General features: G+C 40.7%; 1 protein-coding gene across 2 annotated transcripts in view; it reads left to right on the forward strand.

Moving 5' to 3' along the window:
• The window catches only part of LOC124146952 (glutamate receptor 2-like), a 99,524-nt gene that overhangs the window by 41,526 nt on the left and 33,497 nt on the right, over positions 1–24,501 (forward strand). For both annotated transcript variants that reach the window (XM_046517534.2, XM_048387881.1), the window contains exons 3-4: positions 2,460–2,708; positions 4,240–4,436. In XM_046517534.2, the coding sequence (XP_046373490.2) occupies positions 2,460–2,708; positions 4,240–4,436 (446 nt within the window). The remainder of the gene's footprint in view (positions 1–2,459; positions 2,709–4,239; positions 4,437–24,501) is intronic.

Raw genomic sequence — 24,501 nt, forward strand, 5'->3', positions numbered from 1 at the left:
ACCAGTGACTGATTGCTCTTTTACAGAAGGAATTATTGTAAATCGATAAATGTTCATATAGCATACAAATATGATGGCTGACGTGTGATGGCAATTTGTAAAGATGGGAGCCTAGTAATGCTGCACTATACTGGGGCATTAAAGCGTCTTCGGCTTTAAAAATTCAGGGCGGGCTTAGGAGGTTATTCTGATGTTGGATTAAATCTCTGCCGCTGGTGTTCAAACTGTCATGACTTTTTTGTCTGGCCTTTGATTGCAAGGATCTGTAGGTCAAGGTGAAGGCCGGATATACCGCCTACAATATACCCTTGCTAGCTGGTGAGGTTCACTTTAGACTTTTATTTTACCCAAACCTGGCTTGTACTGCTTCAAGAATCATACTAGTATATAGAATCTTAATTTGTGTTTCAAGTTTCCAGATCGACCCTATTCTGAAGCACGCTAACCTTTTTTTCTATTTTTTCTCGAGTTTCACCAAAGCTATTTCACTCTTCCTGTATTTGCCAGTATTTTATTACACAAACGTAAATTTGTTGTACTTCACTAGGAATTAACCTGTATCAAATTTTGAAAGCAGATTTTTCTGTTTTCCAAAGATAAAATAGAATATAAAGTACCTTTTGTTTGCTAAAATAGAAACACTTGGAATAGTGTGGAGGTTTTGTGACAATAAACCCAACTCACATAGTTTCAGTCTTCACCAAATAGTCATTTTGACAGTTTCATCTAAAATGTCACACACTAATTTTTAACTGAAGGACTGAGTGTTAAAAGAATATTTAAACCAAATCGCTGTACCACTGTCTTCACCAAATGGACATTTCAACTAACGTCTGATGATAATGATAGAAATGAAAGTACAGTTTAATGTGACGTGTTTAAAGTGAGGTTAAACCTAAACCACTCCCTCACTCTACTAGCGTTGTCATTCTGAAATAACACTGCTCTAACAGATATTGATTAGTTTTATTGTTGTGTATATGTTGTCTTCTTTCTTCACAGTGTTGTCTGGATAACAGGAAGAACTGTTGTAAATTATGAAAACTCTGTCTCTGTTAAAAGACTGATATCCCTCGATAATTCTTCACTGGCACTAGCCTTTATACATAGCCAGAACTGTAGCCGTTGATGCACTAACACCTGCTTAGCGCACAGTCCACTGTACGATTTTGACTACTAGTATTACCATTAGTATGTGTTTATGAATAATTAGCACTATCACTAGTGATGATGCCACGTGTTCGCGAAAAGGTGAGCGAAAACTGACACAGTGGCATCCGTCACTTACCATTGCAAAGCCAAGTCAATTAATCACCTAAAAAAAATACGGAACATATTATGCAAGTCCAAAAAATGAATTGCATCAGACATCATTTTTGACTCGTCAAATTTGGAAATGTCCTCCACATGTCTGCCACAAAACATTTTGTAAGCTTTGCTAACCCCGACAATATTGTACCCCTAAGCAAGTATCGTATGACTCTCTTTGCAATTGTCGTAGAAAGAGCCGGCTCGACAGTACCGCAAAAGTTGTGATGTCTAGACACCAAAGGCTGCATCTGCTCGAATACTGGTCGACATAACGGGAAAGTTGACAATTGGAAAGTTGACGTCATCCCTCCCACTCCACACAGGCCCGTGGATAGCTGTATTGTCACTCTTGGTTGATAGCGTGTCAACAACGTACTCCGACGTGAGCCGTTGCTCATACTATCAATCTCTGGTTTGTCTAGCCTGTACTTGATTGTTTACAGCTGAGTTCGGCTTTTAACATCAAACAAACAAAGCATTCACACACGATAGTATTGTATCAGTATTACAGGTATTTCTAACAGAAGCAATTTGTTCACACTAGGCATAAGGAATGTTGCTCTTTTGTTTGTTTCCCTGTATATAGGCGTGTCATGAAACCGTTCCTTAAGACCACACGATGGGGTAGCCGAGTGGTTAAAGTGTTCACTCATCACGCCTAGGGCCCAGGTTTCATTTCCACACTTAAGATGTTATTATTGATATAATCGATGTTTGAGTTCCAATTCATTGTGTGAAAGGACCTCTTAAAAATGCAGCCAACCTTGACTGCAAAAGCGCAAGCAGACATTGCATCAATATACAGAGCTATAAAGTACATCTTTCAATGTAACCTCATTTGCATATTTACCGTTATTTTGTTAACAACATTATTTGAACAAGATATTACTTTCCGCACTTTCGAAAAGGTGTGGTCAGGGTAATAATTATTTTCATCATCATCATCATCATCATCATCATCATCATGTACATAATCATCATCGTCCGTATTGTTATTGTCGCTATATGAATGAAACATAAATATTTTATTGTTTTCGCTCTTGCTATTATGAGCACCATCTTCGCCGTATTGTTGTTGTTGTTGTTGTTGTTGTTGTTGTTGATGTTGTTTTATATATATAACGCCTAACTACTTTCATTGATTGCAGTATGCAAACAGATGAGCGATGGAGTTTTTGCAATACTTGGCCAGAAAGAGATGACCTCCACCGACATTGTCAAGTCTTTCGCGAAGACGTTCCACATGCCGTTCATCACGCCGAGCCTGTCCCGCATTGCCGTCAGTGAAGAGTCTAACTTCGAGCTGCACATGCGCCCGGACTACACGTACGCCCTCACTGACGTCATTCATAAGCTCAACTGGGGACAGGTCCACTTCCTGTATGACAGTGACGAAGGTAAAGGTCAAAAAGGGAGATAACCCACTTCGGATTGTTTTGAAAGCCATTGCCAACTTCAAAACCCGTTTTGTCCAGTTTAAACCGACATTACGTTAGCGGTCAGAGCCGAGGGCATACTTGGTGCAATGATAATCGTAACAGCCATACTATAACATAAATCTACGATAGTCGTAAGCGCTAAAACTGTTTTAAACCCCATACGTTATAGGCCTAGGATATATGCGATAGAATAATTGTAACTCCATTGTCGGAGCTTGAAACGACGTTCATACAATGTTTCGCCCTCACTCTATGAAGGTCCATACTCCAATGAACTCACACAAAGTGAAAGCCAATTCTTATTATTTTTTCTATCACTATTTTTCACCTCGAAATATGTAGGCCTAGATCTATATACAATTTTTATTTTAGTTCGTGCGACATCATGTCTACATTGACAGCCATTTTTATCGCGGAATAAAATCTTCCTCAAAATGAGAGTGACATGAGCGTATGTATGCTGAACTTGCTTTGCAGGAACATCTGTTGCAGTTTGTTTACAACAAATGTATTCACATAACAACATCATTGGATGAGAAAGGTCTGTTAAGAACTACCTCAGCAATGACAGCGCGTCGTAATACATTTACATCAAGTAGAAGACGTAAAAATGGCCAACACGATGAAAGTGACGGGAGCGATTTTCGAAGTTGTTAATGAACCTGTGGCGGTTACATGTGTTAGTCATCACTGATCAACTGGCTGATCATTGCAACGTGATTAAAGATGTGTCAAAAAGATACTAAGGTAGATTGCTGTCGACTGTCAGTCAGTCTAGACACGGATTGAGTTGATACTGGTATAGTTTAGATGTGTATTTTATCGTTTTCTTCACTAGGATAGCTTCGATATTCCCCGGGGTTTCCCTCGGAATGTGTAACTAGTCAAATTGTTCCGTTCATACACTTCACACGTCACCTACGTGGTCATGTGACCGACCTCATGTCCAATGGAAAAGTCGTACATCGTGTAAAGTTTACATTAAAATATTATAGTGCTATGACCCCGGTAGTGACCATATATATATATTGCTGGTAAAATGTACGTGTTTGTGTGTGACTGCTTGTTCTAGTCTCTACTAATATAATGTCGGTTTTACAGTGCTCGTCCACTCAGATACCATGCCGTAGTTTAGAATGGAAATTTCACTAAGATACATTCTACTGACTCCGAGCCGACCAGTACTAGTTTTATTCCCTTAATGCCGAGCGCCAGGCAGGATAACAACAAGAACCATTTTGTAACGTCTTTTTAAACGCGCGGCCAGGGTGTCGAACCACCGACCTTCATCTCACGGGGCAGCCGCTGTGTCCACTACACCTAGCCTTGAGTACGGACACGCGTTAACTATGTAATTAGAGTAAGTTATTATTGGTAGAGTGACGGAACACATAAACATTTGTATTTGATACGTTTGGTTCATCAAAATTACCACAATTCAAATTGGCACGACCCAAGTTCCTCTTTGACACTCAAACTATATTTCCAGGCTTGTTGCGCCTGCAGCAGATATTCTGGTCCCTTCGAGATCAACCTTTTGTCGAGGGATTCGCCGTACAGCGTCTGCAAGACGTCCGAGACATCCACGACGAATTACGTCACCTTGACAGAAGTTACGCCGGGTCCTACAAAAACATCGTCCTTGACCTTTCCTCAGAAGAAGCTTACGACCTCGTCCTACGTCAGGTAGAGAATCCATTTTTGACAGGAATTGATTTTCTGTAGATTGTTTAACATTCATTGTAACAGTTCAAGATTACAACTCCCTGTTTACAAGCGGAAGGCAATGGTGTGGGAACAATCCCTGGCCATTATAACGCGAGCGCAAAGGGATGTAGATGACGTGCCTGACAATAGTATTTCCCTCAAGCTCTACATCAGTACGTGCCACGGATCGCGGCTTTCCCGGTAGTGGCGATGCCCTCGGAAACATTGCCCATTATCATTCAAATCGTATATGTGTCATTTATAGCCCCGAACAAAAACAGATGTCTGAGATGGTCTGAGAGTTGAATGCCTTAGGGTTTTGTATATTGACATTGATATCAAATAATATATCACTTTCACATACCGAGTGTGGTATTGAGTTTATTGCCGTGCGTGTTGTCGGGATTATGTGAATCACTGCTATTGGTTATAGGTGAACTGTTTTGTTTCACAATGTGTAATTAACATATCCGGTATCAGTAAGAATAATAGTGCATAATAATGTGAACATGAGATAAGGAGCCTTGTTGGTGAAAAATCACATTTTGACTTTTCATTATATTTTAAAACTACGGTATCTTTGGAACATAAAAATACAATTCACAAGCTTTAAATCATCATTATTACAGAGATACATGACATCACACATGGCGATCTTTACTAAAGTGAGCTGAAGTCAAGCAATTGATGATAGCACAATTGTTTCCTAGAACCCATATGGTCCCTTTTCTCCTGGCGGGTCATATCACTGGAACTCGATGATAGCGTATATAGCGCTTGTTGCTTCTAGAATGAGTTGTGCTTGAATTTTAGCCTGCTACTAAAAGAACAACCCATACACCTTCTGTGCCAAAGCCTGCTTGAAAACATGTGACATTCTCATTAAAAAGAGCACTGTGGTAGCCTGGTGGTTAAAACGTTCGCTCGTCACGCTGAACACCCGGGTTCGATTGCTCGCATTGGTACATTGTGTGAAGCCCATTTCTGGATGATATTTCTGGAGTATTGCTTAAAGCGGCATAGAACCATACTCACTCCCAACTCAATCTCTATAATCTTAAAACCGACTCCACGCCTCTATTACAAACTCATGAAAGGAGGTCTGGTGAACCCTTAGCGCTCTATCAAAATGAGGGATTCGTCGGCAGACCAGTAGTCTAAGACACCGCAACTCAATATACAGGATCCGCTGATTATATATTTACATATCGTGGAACAGCGTTATCTAAAAGACTTTGGCCGATGTTTGAGATTTCCTCCCACATTAAGCTGACACGTCAAGAAATAACGGACAAACTGTTTAACTGTGGCGTTCAACTCAGTCGCTCACTCGCTCACTCACTCACTCACGCACGCACGCACGCACGCACGCACGCACGCACGCACGCACGCACTAACCACAGACGTCTCTCAAACCACTACACGCGGAAACGCTCTTTTGTCTGCGTGAAATCTAGAGACCCATGTAGCTTTTAGCGTACATTTATGCAGATGAAAAGCTTCATTAACCCTAAACCCAACAAGCGCGGAAACAGCTTTTGGAAAGGGGTGTTGTTTTAGCTAAAGTTCTCGGTGAGTAAACCTGTAATTTTGTTGAAAATATTTCATAATGCTCGAATGCGTTTAAATTTTAATACCAATAAAGCTGAGGAATATAAGCACGTTTAGAATGCTAAAAAGGAGTTGCGGCACGTATGCATCATCATGTGACCCCGACACTTCGTCTTAGCCTCGAACTCACCAAATGCATCTGCACTCTCGTGATTCGAACCCTATTTCCACCTCAACTCCAATATCCCTTCCACGGAGAACAAATTTGTCAAACATGTCAAAGTATATATGGTTTAATCTAAAAGTGCACTTGAAGCGTTCAAAAGTGCTCGGTAGATAGGTCTATTTATGCCGTATCTACATGCAGACCTTCGTCCCAAAGACGCGCTGGTAATGTAGCGACGGCAGGCCACTCGATTAGACACTCGCTCTCGGTTGAAGTGTGCACCGTGTCAATAGTTATGATTACCGAGCAATGCCGTGTGTGGATCAATATTATTCATCCCTGCAGAGTCAAACCTCATTAATCAGGATCCAGCTAGTTCCTTCACCGTCAAGAATTCGAATGCCAAGACGTAAAAGTATCTTCCATCTATAAACAACTTGGGACTTACAGGATTATCAAGCTCGGATTAACGAGATCCTGAATACCAAGGTTCTTATTTACGAATTTTGGGCAAAATATTTCGGATATATTGAGGTCCGTAGAAATGAGCTGTTGGTTAACAGGTTTCGAAATAAATAGTTTGTTAATAACGGATTCCTGATTAACGAGTCTGTAATCGAATTCTTAATTCCTATTTATTCCTGGGATGACTCGGCACCGAATAAATGAGCTCCCTGCTTAAACGCCCCAATTTCTTTTCATATAGTTACATGTACATACAACGTATGCGTATATTTAAACAACAGGTAGGTTATTTAATTTCCAAAGTAGAGAGAATTAAAACGGAACATAACTCAAACCACATAACTACTTTGCACTACTTTTGACAACGTTGATGATGGGCCTAAACACCGTCTCATATCCCATACGTAAGTGTCTAATATATGCTGACTGACACGAATGCACTAGCGTATGACTCATGAAAGTATTATTCCCCTAACGACATGTATTACGAGATGTAAGTAGACCAAGATAAAGAAGGAAACCCATCCGTGCAATTACATCCAACGTTCAATACCGGCTAGACATATATCAAACCTGGCCCAAACACCTGATTACCTAGTTATTTACCATAATACCCCAGGCCTCCGCTAAACACGTGAAATTACAATTTGGATAAGTCGTTGTGGGGATGTAGTTCACGTAAATACTACTTAACAGATTATGCATTCATTTGACGTATTGATTTATTCAATTTGAAAGGTAGTTTGTCAAGTATAGCTAATCGGGGAACATCAACCGCTTGTCAATGACGCAGAGAATCGATAATCGCGGCAATGACGATGTAATAGCGGTTGTTAACTTGGGATTTATTAACGTGGAATGTTTCCAGTTGGGTTTGGTTGATTTATTTGCGATTGAAATCTATCCTTGCTTTGGACTTTGAAGTTACTCACAAAAAGGCTCCATCTCACTCCAAATACAAACATTGTATTGTTAATGTTGTTATGAGACTCGGTTGAACAAATATTGGTGGTTTATACGGGGAGATTATATCGATAACTGCATTGAAGTATGAACTAATTGGAGGCACTTTTTCGTAAGAATTGCTTTTAAACTTTACGACTGATGTACCATCTTATCTCTGGATCTGGGGGAATCCAAGACCAAACGTCTAATTAGTTGGGTTACTGGGTGTATTCCGGTCATGGGGTGTAAATAACTGACTGTATTTGTTGTGTCAACGTTGTTCGTTGGTTTTCGCTGTTTTCGGGGGATGGGGGAGGGTGGGTTCTTTGAGCTTTAATTGTGTTTTTGTTGTTGGGGGTATTTCTTTTTTGGTGTTTTTGGTCGGAGTTTTGCTGTGCTTTGCTGTGCTGTGCTGTGCTATTATCGTTTGGTGTGTTGTGTATTGTTCGGGGGAACATTTTTCTCCTTGGGCGGGAATGGTATTTAAACAATCTCAGATTTCGCTAAATGACACTTGGGTTCAAATTTAAAATCAATAAACATTGACAGTATTCATTTTCAAATTTGTCATAATAGCTGTTCAGTCGAACTTCATTGATATAAAAAAAATAATTAAAATATAAATACTTCCCTAAAGTGTTGTTTCCATGGCATCTTATAATGTTCCGGCTATGAAGAATGGTATATGCACAATGGTATATGAAGAATGGTATATGGACAATGGTATATGAAGAAGTGTATATGGACAATGGTATTTGAAGAATGGTATATGGACAATGGTATATGAAGAATGGTATACGGACAATGGTGTATGAAGAATGGTATATGGGCAATGGTATATGAAGAATGGTATATGGACAATGGTGTATGAAGAATGGTATATGCACACTGGTTTATGAAGAATGGTATATGGACAATGGTATATGAAGAATGGTATATGGACAATGGTGTATGAAGAATGGTATATGGGCAATGGTATATGAAGAATGGTATATGGACAATGGTATATGAAGAATGGTATATGGGCAATGGTATATGAAGAATGGTATATGGACAATGGTATATAAAGAATGGTATATGGACAATGGTATATGAAGAATGGTATATGGACAATGGTATATGAAGAATGGTATATAGACAATGGTATATGGACAGTCATTGTGCACATTGTGAACAACTACTGGACCAACAGCTGATAATATGCCCAAAACGTCAACTTTGCAAACAAGAACACGTTTATACTTCCTAAGCTCTTCCAATATTTTATCACCTAATTCCAGCAAAGTGTCAATTTATGACACATCCCCAATCAATACACCCGGACTCTCCCCTGGGTACAAACTAAATGATTGCGTAAAATCGATTAAGGTTGTGTCTCCCCGCAGAATTTCTGCCAAACTCACATTCGTGTTTTGTTTACTAATATTCAGAGCAATTATTGTGCGCCGTAGCCTGTTCCTCTTTGGTTGTTTCAAGTGAAATGACGATCATGAATGAATTCATGAACAGCATTCATGAGGTTCTATAAACATTACACGCCATCACTGAAGGACAGGGTCAGAGGTCAACTGATTTCAATAAGTACAAGCTGTGTCATAGATTCTGCGACCTTGAATAGGCATAACATGCCTAGTGTTAAATACGGTGACGGCGTTTACACATAACATCACTGGGGTCCGTTCAACGAAAGGAAACGCAAATACTCAAGGAATAACTGTAGTATATACCCAACCTTCTACTGCCCAATTCGGTTTTGGGTTGTTGTTTTTTCGGTTACTACAACTAAACCTGCGGATTTTTCACTTTTCAAAAGCTTGAATAGTTCTCAATTCAAGTAATTTATATGTTAATGGTAGCACAGGGGAGATGTGCGAGTCAGGCACAACCTCTTAACTGATACTAGAAATTCAAATCATCATTCGTTAAACCTCGCTTCCTTCTTTTCCTACTCGTTATTTCGATTATTATTTGGCAATTTGGAATCCTGCTTTTAGGGATAATATTGCTTGGCAGAACTCATAGCCCTTGGGTTTATGCTTGTTTAAATGTAATCGTCTGACGTTTATCTGACGAGCAAATGCCTAATTTTATAACTTTGGGAACAGCCAGGAAGATGTTAATCGCGATCTTAGCTCAAGTTGCAGCAGTATTGCCGTGCTGATGTATGATTGGTTTGGTTTGTTTGTTGTTTAACGCCGCACTCAGCAATATTCCAGCTATATGACGGCGGTCTGTAAATAATCGAGTCTGGACCAGACAATCCAGTGATTGACATTATGAGCATCGATCCACGCAATTGGGACCGATGACATGCATCAACCAAGTCAGCGAGCCTGACCACCCGATCCCGTTAGTCGCCTCTTACAACAAGCATAGTCACCTTTTACGGCAAGCATGGGTTGCTTAAGATCTATTCTACCCCGGATCTTCATGTACAGTAAACCACGTTCATAACGAACACGCTAAAACGAACTGACGGATAAAACGAACAGTTATTGTTCCTTATCCATTTGCTGTATATATGCTGTTACATATTCTTATAACGACCTACGGTTATAACGAACTAATATTAGTGGTCCCTTTGAGTTTATTATAACCGATGTTTCTCAAGGACACAACACTACCCACTCAGGGTGAAGCAAGACGTCAACTGACGTCATAAAATGTTAGCGTTAAGTACCGGTGGAGGTCAGGTTGTAATTGTTTGGTTTGATACCTCGAATATTAGCATTCATATCACATCAGTAACACGATGTATTATGTTACGCGAAATTTTAGCAATATTCCAGCAATATCACGGCGGGGGACATCAGAAATGGCTTCACATTTTACCCATGTGGAGAATCGAACTCGGGTCTTCGGCGTGACGAACGAACGCTTTAACCACTAGGCTACCCCGCCACCCCTCATGACAACTAGTGGCTGTACAGTTCGGACTTGAGGTTCATGTGATACAACTGGAGTTCGATGAAAACAACTGGTTCTTCCGATTTTCACTGTCTTCGGGTGTTATTACAATTAAAGCAGTCCCAGTTTTCGCCACACACTCACTCACTCACTCATTCCGTTTCTTACAACGTGAATTTGCGCCGTAAAACTTTATTCATTGGTATTTGCATATATATTCATACATTAGGATTTACCGTTTCTGTTTCAAAACATACAGAAAGGATTTGTCCACATATGTTTTGGGTTGAAAACCGTGGCAGAATTATGTTTTTTACAGTATTGTCTGAACAAATTACTTTTTTAACCCCCTCCCTCAGATTATAAAGTTGACGGTCGCTTTTTGTGATGTTATCGTCTCGGATATGCCGCTGTGGTGCCTCACTCACTCATTGTGTTTGGATAAGATGTATGTTGGTCTGGACGTTTAATCTTGCATTATTTGGACACGTTGATCAGAAACCAGAAAACTAGGCACCTTTCCAAGACCAACATCGCCCCGAGCTCCCACCCAAGGTCATAAAATGGAGAACGTTTTATGGACGAAGGGCATATGCACTTCCACGGTGCTGACATTCAAACCTTCTTTGAACGTCAGGCACATACTATTTCTTACATTTTTATTTCCCTAAACGAAATTTCACTTTTCCGATAATTGCACGAAGTTTCAAGACCTCGTCCATTATAGTGGCAATAAATCATGCATAAGACCATTAGGAGTTGTAGCTGGTATATGATGGTAATGCATTTGGTCCTTCGGACGGAAAAATGGTAATTTCATTTCTTATCAAAGGTTTCCTTCTAAGTATAACACCATCAAACTCGTTGTCAGTAAATTACTTTCTCGCCACAAAGGTTAATGGTATAGAATGTACGGTGAATAGTTCTTATTTCAAGTAATTTATATGTTAATAGTAGCACAGAGGTGGTGTATGTGTGAGACACAACCTCTTAACTGATACCAGAAATTTAAATCATAATTCGTTAAACCTCGCTTCCTTCTTTTCCCACTCGATATTCCGATGATTATTTGGTAATTTGGAATCCTACTTTTAGAGATCATCTTGCTCGGTAGAATTCATACCTCTTAGGTTTAGGTTTGTTATGTGATCGACATTTAGCATGGGGGCCATAACAAGTTTTATAACTTTGGGAGCAGTGAGCAAGATCTTTCAACCGGCATTCGAAATTGTTTTTGTTTTTTTACATTTTCAGCGGTATAATATTTCAGTTAGTCCGCCCGAGGGGGGCATGTGTCATGTGATGTTGTAGCATAATGATGAGAATGGGATACAGCAGGGAAAAGATACAGCTGCAGTTTACTATCAGCTGTTCAAAATGTCACTACCAGAGGTACGAATCGACCTGTTAGAAAAGTGTACCAACGTGCTTTGAATATTTACAGCGGACTTCTTTGTGTCCTATTGGATGAAAATAATTCATTTTTATAAACCTAATACCAATCTCTTTCTCAATCACTTATGTCAAAAACTTTAAATACATTTCATTGAGTGAACTTGTTAGTCCAACAAATGGTAGAAACCAAACATACGTCAGTCAGTCAGTCAGTCATCCTTTTAACCTGTTGGTGGTAGTTTTGTCAAAGACAGAATACTTCACCTGGTACTGCTCAAGGGTGTACATATGTTGTCTCTGTAAAGGATGATTCATTTAATTTTTTTATTTGTTGTTTAACGCCACACTCAGCAATATCCAAGCTATATGACGGCGGTCTGTAAATAATCGAGTCCGGACCAGTCAATCAAGTAATTGATATCATGAGCATCGATCCACGCAATTGGGATCGATGAAATGCATCAACCAAGTCAGCGAGCCTGACCACCCGATCCCGTTAGTCGTCTCTTCCGACAAGCATAGTCACCTTTTACGGCAAGCATGGGTTGCTGAAGACCTATTCTACCCGGATCTTCACGGATCCAGGATTCCCTTAGTTTTTTGGACCAAGGTTTTATCAGCAGCATCCAGTGACTTCACATCATTGCCTGTCAGGAGTTAATGGAACATTAGTGGTGTGGCCTTTTATATGTCAGCCATGTATGATGTACCCTTTGTTTCACCCCGTGACTGTTTCATGCCCATGTATATAGGATTCAAACCCAGAGTCCGTTTAATCATAAACCCAATGTAATATCATTGTAACGAGATACAAAAAGAGGAAACTCTATGCATGTCGTAATTCAATTTGAAAACTGGAAGCTCAATATTTGATTAATAATATCACATATAGCGCGGATTGTTTCCATTCTGACTGAAAATGGAGCTTTGTCTGGCAAGACTGGTGTCAGGGTATCGTCTTGACTGACGTGATTTCGTTAGAAGTATTACTTCTGTCGCTGCAGTGTCACACTAGTAGCAAGGGGTTTTCTATTAATACGATTAATATTGAACAAGGGGATATCTAGCTTCATTATACAGACCAGAACCAATTCCAACTGCTCAAACGAGTTGATAGTTAAAAAAATATAGATTCATAAGAGAGCGGTTGCCTTCCTTTAAAAATCAACGATGAGCAAAATGTCATCTTCAATCGGCAAAAAATAATTAGTTTTTGAAATAAATTATATTTTTAATGCTTTTGGTATTATAATCGATATCTCAGATGCTCTTTGAACAAACGTTTAAACGTTAATGTGGTGAATTCATCAAGACAGGGGAAATTACATATCGATTTTGCTGAAACGTCTAAGTAATTATCTGAGAAACATGCACGTACCACTTTGTACCCCTATTATTATTATTATTATTATTATTATTATTATTATTATTATTTATGCTCACGTTGGTTTTAAATTAGTTAATAACGTATATCTATGTATAAAACTCTCCAAAATGGTAAGTGAGTGAGTGTAGGTTTTCGCCGCAATCAACAATAGCCCAACTAATTCACGACAGCCAATAAATACATTCGACAAACGTAGACCTGTGTTTATGTAGTAATTTAGTTCGTAACAGACCAGGCTGTTGGTACACAATGACGTACAATGAACAAGACCAGTGTTTGTGAACACAGATCATCCTTTTTGTTGTCTCTTACGAAAAGAATAAAATACTGGAGACCCATTTCTTAATAATAAGAGGGCGGCACCTACAAAAATATGCATGTTTTACCACTGGAAACGAACCCGGATTTGAGTGTGTACAAATACCTTAACCACTGAGCTAGCAAATTCCCATTAATTACTAACTATACATGGAACTTATACATTGAGGAACTATCTGCAGTCAGGTCTTTCCAATCGATACCCAAGACCCCCGAGATTATTGAGACTTCGCTTTGACCATAATCACTCCCGCTTGGGGGAAACTGAGACTTTGTCTCTTTGTTTATGAATACGATAGTTCCTCCTGAATATTCATTAACACGGATCGATCACAGGTCGTTCGAGATGGAGTGGTTGCCAGTTCACTTTTGAATAAGTTGATCTAGTGATTGTTATATAATGTGGATTGAGTTACAAGCAGGGATTATACGAACTTATATCATACGCCTTATATATGGCAGATTCACTTGGACAGTAGGGGCGGAAGGTGTTTTTTTTTTAAGTTTTAGCATCACATGCTGGGAGCGCACTTTAGTTTCATAATAAAGGTGTTGATTGTTCTTGAACGCCGCTCTCAGCAATATTCTAGCTATGACAGCGGTCTGTTCTTGTTATTGTAATGGCCGCGTCACGCAACAAGAGATCCGTGAAGATCTGGGTTAGAAAAGGTCTTCAGCAACCCATGCTTGTCGTAAGAGGCGACTGACGGTCAGGCTTGCTGACTTGGTTGATGTATGTCATCGTATCCCACATGCTTGGATCGATGCTCATAATATCAATCACTGGATTGTCAGGTCCAGACCGCCGTCATATAGCTGGAATATTGCGTGGCAGCGTTAACCAACCAACAAACATACCACAAGACGTTTAAAATAGAATTTACTATTGTTACCCTGCCTGGCGCTCGGAATCAAGAAGTAAACAAAGGAATGGTCGAGTCAGTATACTGTGTCTGAGTGGGGTGTCCAAGCTAAACTGCGTTATTGAAGTTGAGCGTTTCTATTAGTGCGTGAGTGAGTATGGGTTTACGCCGCTTTTAACAATATTCAAGCAATTTCATCACGGCGGGGGACACCAGTAATGGGCTTCACACATTGTACCCATGTCGGGAATCGAACCCGGGTCTTTGGCGTGACGAGCGAACGCTTTAACCACTAGGCTACCCGACCGCCCCAGAGTTTCTATTAGACTAGACGACAACGTATTTAATAATGAATAACCGAATTTACGACCACAAATCCAGTCACGGTTCTAGTATGTTTTGATTTTTTGATTTACGGACCAAATGTTTTTTATCGAGCATAAATATATGCACTATATCTGAATGATATAATTTCCATATAAAATTGATTTATATGATGTGTTAGAATATTACATACCGAGGCGTAAAACAGCATTCACTCACGCATTCACCAGAGCCATCCTAATTCATCCCAAAGTAGGCTGGAGATGCCCAGACAAAAAAGTCTGTCTCTTAAACTCTTTAACAGAGAAGAACCAGACAACGCCAGTTCTCACAGCGCAAAACCACACACCCAACCCCACCGCAGACAGTGGTCGACAGAGAGCATCTTCGACACAACCGAGCAAGACTAAAATGGAAATATATGCAAGAAGGCATAGCGTCATCACGGTTCAACAAACACTGTATGCACGTACACCCCAACAAACAAAGACCCCATGCACTGCAACCTTTCCATCAGCCTCCTCATTCCGATCGCCCAGTAGGGAGAGATTTTGATTAAGTTTTCCAACTTTATAAAGACTATTTCAGACAAGGTTCCACCCTCATTCATCATCCCATCTTTCAAAGAGAGGTCTTAGCATGGCAAGAAGGGAATAGGCATCATTAACAGAAATCAAAAGAAAAAACAACCTCCTCGCACTGCTGCCTCATCAGTCTACATGTTCGTGCGGGAAATTGCCTATGCAGGATCCCAGTATTTTCTTAAGACAGTAGAAGACAGTGGTCGATCTAAACTTAAGCCTCTGGGATCGATGCAATCTCTTGGAAAACAAACCTGTATCCGCCCTTCGACTATTAAGGCTTGCTTTCGCAGTAAAACACTAGTTAGATGGGGAGACTTCTCTTATCTAGGAGTGCAGGCGGGTGATGATGCTGGCCGCTCCAGTTAGAAATATTCCGATGAACATGCTAATGTGGATAACGCGACGTGTGGTGATAGAATTGTCATTAATATGTAATGAGGTTTACCGCATGAAAGGTCATTCGCCTATATACACTTGTCAGTTTACAAAATATATATCTGTATAGGATAAAACACGTCCTAGGGTTGTTTTGTACAGTTAACGTACCAAAACGTAAGGGATAAATACGTCATTAATTTTGTTTACGCTTTTGTATTGTTTTTAAACTAAAATGCAACAAAAATATAAACAGCAGATAGGGTGTAACTCGTCATATGTGTCAATTGACATTATGCGTGCAAAATGACATTTTGATTGCTTTGTTGTATATACTTTTAACCATAAATGTATCATCTTGGTCTGGTTGGAAAAAGACAGAATAAGACCTACTGTGAATAGTCTTCAATTTTATAGTTTGTTTGTTTATCTTTTGTTTAACGCCGCACTAAGCAATAGTCCACCTATTTGACGGCGGTCTGTAAATAATCGAGTCTGGACCAGACAATTCATGAAGTGACTGACATGATAAGCATCAACCCCTATTCTACCCGGATCTCCACGGGTGTACAATATTCCATAATATGACTGCCTTACTTCAAGGACATATTCGAACATGTTGCAGAACAATGTTGTGAATATAACCTAACAGAAACCTCCACTGTCAGTAGTCACTGAAATGCTAGACATTGAGGCGCTTCGTGACTGCTGTGCTTACGGAAGGGTAGAATCCTGGCGCTCAACAACCTGGTCCTGACCAACATGTTTGTCGGACTGTGAGGATCGGCGGGGGTCAAGGTCACGCTGCTCAGTCTGTGGGGATTATTGTAATGGTCAAGGTTCATGATGCTCTGGCTGCAGGGATTCGATGAAGTTGAAGGTTGACACTGCTCTGAATGTAGGGAATTCAATGAAGGTCAAGGTTGACGCTGCTCAGACTTGGGATTACGTTGAATATCAAGTTTCACGCTCCTGAGGCTTTGGATGTCGATGAAAGTCAAGGTTCACGATGCTCAGACGGGGAGGGTTTACGATGAAGGTTTAGGTTCACGCTGGTCTCACTGGGGATTTTGGCGAAGGTCAAGGTGAACGCTGCTCTGACTACTCGGCTTACGTTGATACCGTTGATGGCTTCATCTTCAACACTGATATGTTCTTCTAACGTGCAGTAACCCCAGTTAATTCGGAGAACTGATGTCATAAACAGCTACCCGAATACAGTTATTTTAGATTCAAACAGCGTATGGCGTTCACGGGCGGCCCAGTCGTCTGAGGCGCCGCAATTCGCTGTGCAGAGTTGCGCCCCTTACATGTGCCAGAAAGCTGTGATCATGGGTTAGATTCCAAGATTCGCCCTCATGTTTCTAGGTTTGCCAGTACCATACGCCTGCTATGGTGTTTCACTATAGTGATAAAGGTCTTAGACCTGCATCACTTTCTTTCCACATTAAGCTGACACGCCTCAAACAAAAACAGCATTCAAAGCGACGTTAAACAAACAGGTTACTGATGACAGCGTCAAATATCTTGTCGGGAAAAGTTCACCAGATCATTGCGCCAACCACTCTGTAAGTGAACATTATGTCACCCGCATAGTAATGTATGGGAACCTACAGGTCCTTTGTCAATATCCGTTTTATGAGGTACAGTTTAAAAACAAAAGGATACATGAGGTGAGGTGAAATGGGGTTTAACGTCGCGTCCAAGATTATTGCACTTATATAGCGACGTGCATGTACGTGTGTGTGTTTGTGTGGCTGCTTGTACTAGTCCGGACTGATGCCGATTTATAATGCTAGCTCACTGAGATACCATGCCGCAGTTTAACATGAATACCCATCTCAGACACAGTATACTGACTCCGAGTCGACCAGTCCTTGTTTTAGCCCCTTAATGCCGAGCGCCAGACAGGGTAACAACAAGTACCATCTTTTAACGTCTTTTGGTATGACGCTGCCGGGGATCGAACCCCGGACCTTCCGCTCTCCGGGCGGACGCTCTACCACTAGACCACGGAGGTGGTCCATACATTGTATGAAGCGTCATAGTTCTCTAAGCCAACATTCAACACAGTATCTGTCTTACACAACATCGTTTTATTCAGCACCCTGTATGAGTAAAATTTATAGAGGCATAGTTGGTTCCGGTTGCGAGCAATATGAAAACCTCAGTTCCTCTAATCAGGAGTTACGACAAACAATACGGGTGAAGGCATAAAGACGGTCCTTCAGGCAACAAACACATTTCCATGCAAATTGTGTGAGGCGGCCGTTACCAAAAGGACACGCTTACTCCGTTCGCGAACACCTGGTGTCATCGCTGATTTTCAATTATCCATTCATATAACTGTCGCCACTATTTTGCCTATTACGGCCAAGGGAAACTGTTTCCGTGGTTAATCGAGGTCATTTACTGTCGTTGACGTTACCTTTTCTTATCTTAAATTACTATATCTCTTCATAAGAGGGGGCACGGGTGGCCCAGTCGTCTAAGGCGTCGCGATTCGCTGTGCAGAGTTGCGTCCCTTGGGCACGCAAGAAACCTATGATTATGGGTTCGAATCCCGGTTCGCCCCGATTATGTTTCTAGGTTTGTCAGCACCACACCCGCGCTCGTGGGTTTCACCGAAGTGGTTAACGTCTGAGACCTGCATCACTTTGGGCTTTTCTCCCACATTAAGCTGACACGCCGCGATATAACTGGAATACTGTTAAAAGCGGCGTTAAACCCAACTCACTCACTCACTCACTCTTCATAAGACAGGTAAAACATGTTGATGATTTTATTCACTTGACCCTTGATGGATTCCAGTTCGGAATAGGTCCCAGTATTTCATGCTTCTCGACAGGTATTAATAACCTGGGGAGTGGGTGGCCAGGCTCTTTAAATTGGACTCTTGATGGTTAGCATCGTCTGTCGTGCTTTTAGTCACCGATCTGCCTGATTCATACTCGATTATTTACAGGCCGCTGTGATATTGCTAGAATGAGCTTCGGGGTAAAATAACATTCACTCACAATTCATGGATGCACGATCTATAGTCGCTACTGGACGTCGTAAATATTCACAACTGTGTTGCCAAAGGATATTTATAAGCCACATTATCAGCAGAGCCACTGCTTCCGGTTTCACTTCTGTTACATGGCCTGATGTTTGTAGTAGATATCTGACCCACTAACACTGCCCATCCTTACTTTGATAAACCGAGCTATAATATTCACCTGTTATATGTATTTATTCATGAAACACAAATCTGTTGAGTTTTGGTTATTCCTGGTTCTCTGATCTCTACAGAAATTACAGTTCCGTGCTGTTGGAACCGACATTAATACCTCCGCACGCAATATGCTTTTCATTTACAGCAGCGATCCTTATTTGGTCTCACTTACTGCATACCAATCGAGCACAGTGCACAGTTTTGTTTGTGTTCAACTGACGTGTGTGGCTCGATGTGGAACAGAAAAGTCGTGAGTGGGTGAACTTGGTTTAGCATTGCATTGAACAATATCTCGATTACAACAGAGCCTGTCAGCTTTCAGTGTTCCGCGTTTTAGTCCTGGTACAGAGATTGTTCTGTAGGGGTTTTTACCTGGGCCAGTCGTGTGTGTTGTGGATTATCAGTAATGATTTGGTCCGTGGCTTGATAATGGTTGACCAGGATGACCAATCTTTGTAATCAGTTGGCAATTTGTTGATAAATTGCCAGGATAAGGTGAAACTTTAATTTGAAGATTGCGGTCGATTATTCTGCGGGGACTAGTACCGGATGATTTGAAATTTCAAACAATTTCGTACAAAAAGACGAAAATTTGGACGTTGAAAACGATGGGCCATTCGTGTGTGTTGTGGATTATCAGTAATGATTTGGTCCGTGGCTTGATAATGGGTGACCAGGATGACCAATCTACCAGCAAAGAATGACATATATAACTATTTCTTGGTTCCATCCATTTGCTGTATATATATATATATATATATATATATATATATATATATATATATATTGTACATATGCTTATAACGAACTATGGTTAAAACGAATTAATATTAGTGGTCCCTTTGAGTTCGTTATAACCGTAGTTTATGTAGTTTAAGTATGTTTGAAGCCTTACGCTATCAAGCGATTGGTTTTTTTCTGTTAAACAAAACTTTTTAAGATTTTTAGATTTTTAGAGCATGCTTCCATGGCTAGAATCGAATTAGTGTATGGTTCACACTCTATGCTCAGTTACAACATTAATTTGTTGCGTCTAGTTTCAATGTGTATGCTTATTGGACGCAGTATTTTCGTTCTGCAAAACCCTGGTTTGAGAACTCTTTTACTGCTTGACATAAAGCATCATACATTTTGAAATGAAAGAGCACGCCAATGCCCCAGAAATTTAAAACACAATAATTAAAATATGAAATGTGTCCCAAGTGTCCGAGAAGCGGTGCTGCGGGACGGTAGGCTAGTCTGGTGGTACAATTGTCAGCTCGTCACGCCGAAGACCCGGGTTCGAGGACCCACAAGGGAACAATGTGTGGAGCCAGATTTTGGTGTCCCTCGCCATCATAAGACTGGATTATTACATTCACGAGCTAGCCCGTCCTGTGGCCAGTGAGATGTTATTGGAACTAGTACTTCTACAAATTTCCTTTATCTTCTTAACTTATTTGTGATCGTCATTACGCAGCTGATCGCCTCTCTGTTCAACGGCATAATGTCGGCAAGGAGAGCGGAAGGTCGGTGTTCGATGGCTGGCCACGTCCTAACGAAAGACATTAAACATGTTACTTTTTATCGCTATCACCATATAATCGGCATTAGCCAGATTAGAATAATCAGCCACACAAACACACAACCTTAATCCCCATTTCACCCCACCTCACCTTACCTCACCATTAGTCAACTTTGTGAATTTACAAATTTACAAATCATGTTCAGTTTTGTGTGTGTTAATTTGATCTGTGTGGTTTTATGTTGAAAAAAAAGTGGCTAGTGAATGATATTGGTTTGACGACGCTTTGAACAGTATTTCTCTCACGTCGTTGCGTGTCAGCCTACAGACAATCTCATTAAAATGAGATATTTTTCACCGATACGATACTTCTCTGAAGTGAATATCTAAAGCGCCTGAACAGGATGCCGCGTCAGGTGAACTTTCTGATCAGTCAATAAGCGTCGCGCGAGGCTTCTAACTTCTTGGTACCAGTGAGCGAAGCATTCGGACCAGCGCATTTGATTTCTGTATGTCGAAAATGAACTTAAACGACCATACCCGAATGCACACAATAAAGGCCGTTCCATTATATTGTTGTTGCTATGTTGTACAGCATGTCGCTTCTGGGTTCCGTGTCATCGACATAAAAGAGGGTACCATGGAAGGCATTCTTGTTCCCTGCGTGGGTTGCATTTTGTTAAAATCGGAATTGGTGCAGAAACGAAACCAAATCGTTTTTTACTCAAAGCTGGCGTCTCGGAAACCCACGCATCCTTCATTCAGATTTGACGGTCAAAGGACATTCGGGGTTCACATGACACTACCTTCTATCGAGGTGCCCTTCATCATATCTGATTAAACTATTTGATTGTAATGAGTTCACGTTCTGGATCTGTACACCAGACTATGACCAGAGTATGGAACTATGTTTAAATATGATACCCATCACTTGCTGGGCGGGACGAAAGAAGTATAACTTGAAAATTGGATTTGACCCAAAAATTACAACCGTTCAAAACGTTACTCGGCTGCACACAGACGTCCAAACACTGCTAACGTTAGGTACATCACACAAATGATACCCGTATCAAATGCATCACCATCGAATAAGTACTTCTTGTGTATTTCATTTTAGCCACGATCAAACATGGGTTTTTTTGCCCATTAGTTTACATCAGAAATAGGGAAATGTGGACCTATTCTTGCCTTGAATCCAAAAAGGACATGTCCCTCTTGCGCTATGTGTCAAAGAGAACAAAAGACTAAAACAGTGGACAGAAGTTCATCCTGGCTACGACCGCCTCCGTGGTCTAATGGTAGAGCGTCCGCCCGGAGAGCGGAAGGTCCGGGGTTAGATCCCCGGCTGCGTCATACAAAAAGACGTTAAAAGGTGGTACTTGTTGTTACCTTGACATTAAGGGGATAAAACAAGGACTGGTCGGCTAGCAGTCAGTATACTGTGTCTGAGTGTGGTATTCATGCTACAATGCGACATGGTATCTCAGTGAGCTAGCACTATAGATCGGCATCAGTTCGGACTAGTACACACGCACGTCGCTATATAACTGCAATAATCTTGGACGCGACGTTAAACTCCATTTCACCTCAACTCATCGTGGCTAGAGAACCAAACTTTATTCTGGACGTTCCATCCACTGGCTGTCAGTTATGACACAAACGTCAGCCAAATCTAGTTACTGGGACGCTCTGCAATGCAGCGTTTCAGCGTCTGGTACAGACTTATTGACAGGCATTCGTCATACGGTTGTAATATAGTGCGGCTTAAAACAACAACCACACACGAACACTCCTCAGCCGCTTTGTGATGCTATAATGTCAGCCAAGACAATCACCAACCTCGACAGCTTGAGTTACGAACAAAGGACGCAGTTGTCCAAAAAAATATGAACCAGCTAAAGCCCTCTCCGAGGGACAAAAGCTCTTACATAACAGCATGCTCTTGTGTCACGTTGCAAGAGCTCTCAGAGCGTCGAGGAGCACTCATGGGATGTGTGAAGGTCCTCTGAAGCATTTAAACCAAAAACGTGATTTAAACTGACAAACAGAGTCACATTTCGTGCGAGGGGATCGCCTTGCCAATTGAAATTATTCACCATGACAGGGCGGCGTAAATGCGAGCCTTTGTCAAGAAAAATCGATATGGAGGAGCGAAAGCTTAGAAACGATGCTTGGAGCGAAGACCCGTTCCAGTGAGGGAGGGCTTGGGAGAAACGGCGGGCAGTGCGTGGAAGCAATGGCTGGATTGGCCTGCTACATTGAATTATACTTGCCACTTTAAAATACGCTGGATCAATAGCAAGAACCGTGTTGAACTGTATCTGATCCTTATCCGTCGACGACATAAATATGGATCCTTATTACCCACTCAAACCGGAGCAATTTGTAAATTGTCAACAATTTAGTTGTTTCGGCGGCGAACAATGCCTCATTCTGGAATGCAGGGCAGTTGCTACGAACCCGTACAAAAAAAACGTTGGAATTAAATCGGAATCGAGATCATTTTTTTTTGTTATCAGTTGGCAATTTGTTGATAAATTGCCAGGATAAGGTGAAAATTTAATTTGAAGATTGCGGTCGATTATTCTGCGGGGACTAGTACCGGATGCTTTGAAATTTCAAACAATTTCGTACAAAAAGACGAAAATTTGGACGTTGAAAACGATAATTGCAGCCAAATGTTTGCCGTTGGCGTATCTTTTCATCTTTCCTTGCTTGTATTTTTGGCGAGTCTCTGAGAACGTAGACGTGTCATTATGTATTAGTGAATAACGGAATAACTGGTTGGATGTAATATTGATAAATATGACGCCAGAAACATTTAGGGAAATTTATCACATTACCTCATCAGCATTAATGAAGGCGATAGTACCATCTCAGTGTAAGGATTATTGTATTGTCCAAATATAATTATGAATTGTCATTGCAAGAGTAACCAGTCAAGGTTATTGGAGTCACACACACACACACACACACACACACACACACACACACACACACACACACACATATATATATATATATATATATATATATATATATATATATAAATGATATCTGATACATGTATATACATATTTGCTTGTAATTAGGTAATATCTTAAATATTGCTTTAGACACAATTTAGGTACAGTGTTCGCAAAAAATGAAGATTCGGTTTCTCGAAGACATATTTCGTGAAATCTAATTCCAACATTTGAATATGTTATTCTTGGACGTTTAGTGCCTGTACAAACAAATATTTTGTAATCAAATTGTATGTGTCAAGATGTGTTTATATCGAATGAAAGATATTATGCAGACATGCTGAACAGCTTCATGATATGACCCGTCAAGATCCATGGTAGAATAGGTCTTCAGCAATCCATGCTTGCCCTAAAAAGCGACTATGCTTGTCGTAAGAGGCGACTTACAGGATTTGGTGGTCAGGCTCGCTGACTTGGTTGATACATGTCATCGTATCCCAATTGCGTGGATCGATGCTCTGATGTCAATCACTGGATTGCCGTCATCTAGCTGTAATATTGCTTTGTGCGGCGTTAAACAACAAACAAACCAGATAATACACTAAATTCCTTTATGAGAGAAACGCGTTACGATACATAAAGCTACGTTATATGTCCTATAACGTACTGTTCCAAATACCAAAACCCTCATAAAATCAGATGTTTGATCAGCTTTCTTCAGACAAGCAGGAACCGCAAGAGGTGGCCAAACGGCTAAGCCCCTATCTCACATACACGATTTAAGAAATTGCGAACACGATTTAAGAAAAGTTGAAAAATCGTGTTGATTCGTGCTCGACCTTGTGGTTTATGCAAATTTCTTAACAAAACACGACCCTCATACGACCTTCATACGACTGAACACGACACTCATACGACCGTCATAAAATATTCATACGATACAACACGATTTAACCTCATTTAACACGACCCCAATACGACTGTCATACGACCAAACACGACTGTCATACGACGCCCATACGACTTAACCCGAATCAACACAACCGCCATACGATTAAACCCGAATCATTACGATGT

The sequence above is a fragment of the Haliotis rufescens genome, unplaced genomic scaffold (genome assembly GCF_023055435.1).
Source record: "Haliotis rufescens isolate VD_foot unplaced genomic scaffold, xgHalRufe1.0.p SCAF_7, whole genome shotgun sequence".
NCBI classification, from domain to species: domain Eukaryota; kingdom Metazoa; phylum Mollusca; class Gastropoda; order Lepetellida; family Haliotidae; genus Haliotis; species Haliotis rufescens.